Source organism: Acanthisitta chloris, unplaced genomic scaffold, assembly GCF_000695815.1.
Source record: "Acanthisitta chloris isolate BGI_N310 unplaced genomic scaffold, ASM69581v1 scaffold32655, whole genome shotgun sequence".
Taxonomy (NCBI): domain Eukaryota; kingdom Metazoa; phylum Chordata; class Aves; order Passeriformes; family Acanthisittidae; genus Acanthisitta; species Acanthisitta chloris.
The window spans coordinates 86310-90042 of record NW_008674213.1 but is presented as its reverse complement, the minus strand read 5'-3'; the positions used below and the strand labels follow the sequence as shown (position 1 = coordinate 90042).

The 3733-nt window shown below is 43.6% G+C and overlaps 1 protein-coding gene across 1 annotated transcript in view; it reads right to left on the bottom strand.

Annotated features, from left to right (window-relative positions):
• Positions 1-3733, bottom strand: part of ACOX2 (acyl-CoA oxidase 2, branched chain) — a 17022-nt gene that overhangs the window by 5130 nt on the left and 8159 nt on the right. Inside the window, exons 9-11 of the mRNA XM_009075244.1 lie at positions 2911-3101; positions 1609-1770; positions 536-641 (exon numbers count right to left, since the gene is read on the bottom strand). Coding sequence (XP_009073492.1) covers positions 536-641; positions 1609-1770; positions 2911-3101 — 459 coding nt within the window. The remainder of the gene's footprint in view (positions 1-535; positions 642-1608; positions 1771-2910; positions 3102-3733) is intronic.

Genomic DNA, 3733 nt, shown 5'->3' with positions numbered 1-3733 from the left:
GGAGTTAACATTGCACTTATCACTGGTTTTCATTGTTTTCCCTGCAGTTACCTTTCCTTGGGAAAGAGCCAGATGGAAGAAATACCAGGCATGTTTCACCCTTGCTGTGACTCCACCAGCTTTCAGTGAGGTGGCTTTGGGAAGACTTTCCTCTGGAAGTCAGAAACACTGGATTCTTACAAAGAGATGTGCACTGGCTGGAGATGGTGGGTTCTTGTTGCACGATATGAGAGGTCTGATTCTGCTAGTAGTGGCAGCATAACTGTGAATGTATTTTTTTTCTCCCTTTCATTTCTCCTCCTTCTAGTCTTTTTTTTCTACCTGGCCTATTCAGACAGCAAATTTTTCAGATCAGGAATTGCTACTTAGTATGATTTTTTTCCACTGTGCAGACCACAGTAATGGTCTTTGTGGTGTCCCTTAGATGCCAACAGAAAACAGTAAACAGCACTGAGGTTTTAACCTAATTGTGCCATTTCTGTTTCACATTGTATCATAAAGACAAGTGTCAAATAAGCAGATAAATATTGCTAACCTTTGCAGCCTGCACCAGCTGCACTGTGCACTGGTTCCACGCATCGTGCTTCTTGGCTCCAGACTGAATCAAGTCCTGTAGTTTAGCTGCTGTGCTGTTTATGAGCCTGGGAAATTGAAAAAGCATAAAGCATATTGTATGTGAATGCCACAGCCCACAGGCACATGTGTTGCACTCAGAGCTGTGTGTGATTGAATGGCAAACTGGCATGTCTGACATCTGAAGCTATCTGCAGTTGGTATGAGTGAATTTAAGATTATGCAAAATCTCAGTAGAAATTAGGCCAAGCACCCACACCACCCCAGTACTGGAGGATTTTTGCCTTCTCAGCTTCCAGGGTAGTTTACCAGGGGATTGGCTGAGCTTTTCTTGGGTCTTGTGTGTGTAAGGAGAGTTTGCAAAACAAAGAGTAATACTGGACTGCTGATATGTTGTTTCTCCTTTTCAACACGGGGGTTCAAATCCTGCTCGCACTGACACTGAAGCTTTTGGAAGAGTGGCTCTGTTTTCACACTGCTTTCAATGGCAGCAGGGTTGTCTGCCTCTTCACTTTATTTTCAGAGATGACACCTACATGGCCCATAACCATGCACATTATTCTAATGAGGCCACTCATGATACCATTTTAATTTGTGTTCAGTAGTTCAATGCATAGATGAAAGGCTACAGACAGTGAGAGGCTCTGTGTTTGCTGTGGTGTTAAGTGAAAACAAACATCAGTTTCACAGGTATGTGAAATTTTAACTTTCTGTGTAGAATTGCACAGGGTTCAGTTGCCTAAAGGTTTTACTCAGTGATGTCGTCTGGGATTTACTTAAACAGTGTCACCAGCTCTGTGGAATGTAGTTGTTCGGTAGCACATGGTTTAAGAATTTCTGAGTGTGAAAGCTTCATATTGAACATCTGACAGGGCTTAATCCAGTGTAGTCTTCCTTTTCTCTTTCAGGAGCAGATGGTGCCAATCCTTGTGAGACTTATGTTATTTTACCTCCCTTCAAAGCAAGGAAGGAGCTGAACTCTTAGCACATTTCTGATGTCAGAGAGAAACTCCATCTCCCATCCTTTGTACTGACCTGAATGCCACGTGTTGATAGGCCTCAGTGTAAATATCTGGACTGAGAAAATCCAACTTGTTCTTGGCTGGACACTTCCCAGGTTTCACTGCAGCCAGGTAAGTGACAGATGGTGGAACAGGCTGGCCAGAACTGGCTGCCATGAAGCACTTAATCAGGAACCTGGGAAGAGGGTTACAGTCAGATCAGGGTATGGTGGTGATCTCCACACAGCAAACAGTCATGCAAAATGTAAAGTGGGCTCAGGTGAGGAGCAGCAAGGTGTGACCCATCCCATCAGTGGTTTGGAATGGATTTGAACAAGTAATGACCTTTTGTTTTGCCTGTTACTTGCCATAACCTGATCTGTGGGGGGTCTCAGGGGTAGCCTATCTACCTCCTTTAATACTACAGCAATCTGCAGTGATGAATTTTTCAGCAGAAACTTGCTGTGGCTATTCAGAGTCCCAGCACTGTGGGGATTAGATACATTATCAACTTTGCAACCTGAGTCTTAATGCTCTGGAAGTCTTAATGGTGGTTTGGTCTTACCCTCTGTAATCCCCAACACACAGTCCCATTATGCTAACAAACCTGAGACCCTTTCTTGGAGACTGTGTGCAAGAGCATTCCCCACTCCCTTATTTTTCTGGCACCTCTGCTATGAGCTAGACTGACCAGAATTAAAAGGTTACAGTATTTCTCTTGGCTTTGCTGTTGATCTTGCAAGCAGCAGCAGTAATGAGTGTAGAAATGTCTGCATGCAAGCACAGAGTTACATGGTGGCTCTGTCCCTGGGAAGTGCACTGATTTACTCCTTCTAGTAAAAAAAAAGAGTTATTAAAAGTTCAAGCAGCTGTAGTTTTTCTCCTGTATTTTATGTACTCTGGATAACCATCAGTCTGTGTTCAGAGGAAAGTGGTGTTCTCAGAGCATGACTCATCCACTTTCATTATCCAACAACTTTGCTCTCTCTGAATTGACCTCACTTTACCAATATTGTGTTACATTGGTTGCTTAAAAAAATAAACCACAAGACTTGTATAGCAATGGTGTTTGCTGTGCTGCGAGGCAAAGAGGGAAATGAGGTTATGCAGAACAGCACCTGCATACATCCCCAAACCAAAAATAGAAGAGATAATCCAATTCCCACACACCTCCATGCCTGTTAGACAGAAGACATGAATAGTTTATGTCCTGAGCTGTATTTTTAGAAGTTGCTGTGAAAAAGGAGTAGCTGGTTTTACTGGTTTTGGTGAGGTAGTGGTAGAGGTTGAATAAATGGGGGGGCAGACTTTTAGATGAACACATTTGAATTGTTACCTGGCAGTTTGCAGGAGCAAAATGGTGTTTTCCCCTTCATAAATACAAGAGGCAAGGATTTTGGTGTACAAGGAAGGGAGTCCACTCAGCTGGGAGTAACCGTGTCCCCCACACGCCCTGAGGCAGATCTCCACTGCTGCAGTGCAGTGGTGAGTGATCACAGCTTTAAAGCCTGAAGACAATGCATGGAGCTGTTAAAAAAAGAGGAGGAAAAAACCCCAGAGTGTTACTGGTGAAGTGTTCTCAGGCTATCCTCAGAATAAGTTTCCTTTTTTAATTTTGTGCAATTTCTGGGCATGAAATCCCTGTCAGATCCCCTCTGCATGCTGGTAGCACCCAGCTCCCTGAGCCTGGCCTTTGGTTTCTGCCTGGGATGCTGCACACCCTCCAGCTGGGCACACTGTGGTCAGTTTATGCACTTTTGGGTCTGTCTTAACCAGCTGTGGTTCAAACCACCTTTGTTCACAGTGTGTTTTCATTTTAAGCACCCAGTTGCAAAATCTTATGTTCCATCTGAAAAGTCACGTTTTTAGTTTTGGCTCAGAAGTGACTATTTGCATGTGCATTTGTAGATGAAGTTGTGAAATTACACTTTGTACCACCAGCTACTAGGAACAAGGTTTTTAGCAAATGGATATGATTTTCAAGGACCTTTCACTCTGCAATAGTTCCCAAAACAAAACATTGGGGGCGGTGGAGTGAATGCTGTTGCTGACTGGTTGTGGAGCTGGGACATGCCTTTTGATCCCTTGGTGCTTCCTCTTTCTCCAGTTCTCTAGAGGTGAGAGGAATGCTTGTCCAGTTTAGACATTTTGGATATTTA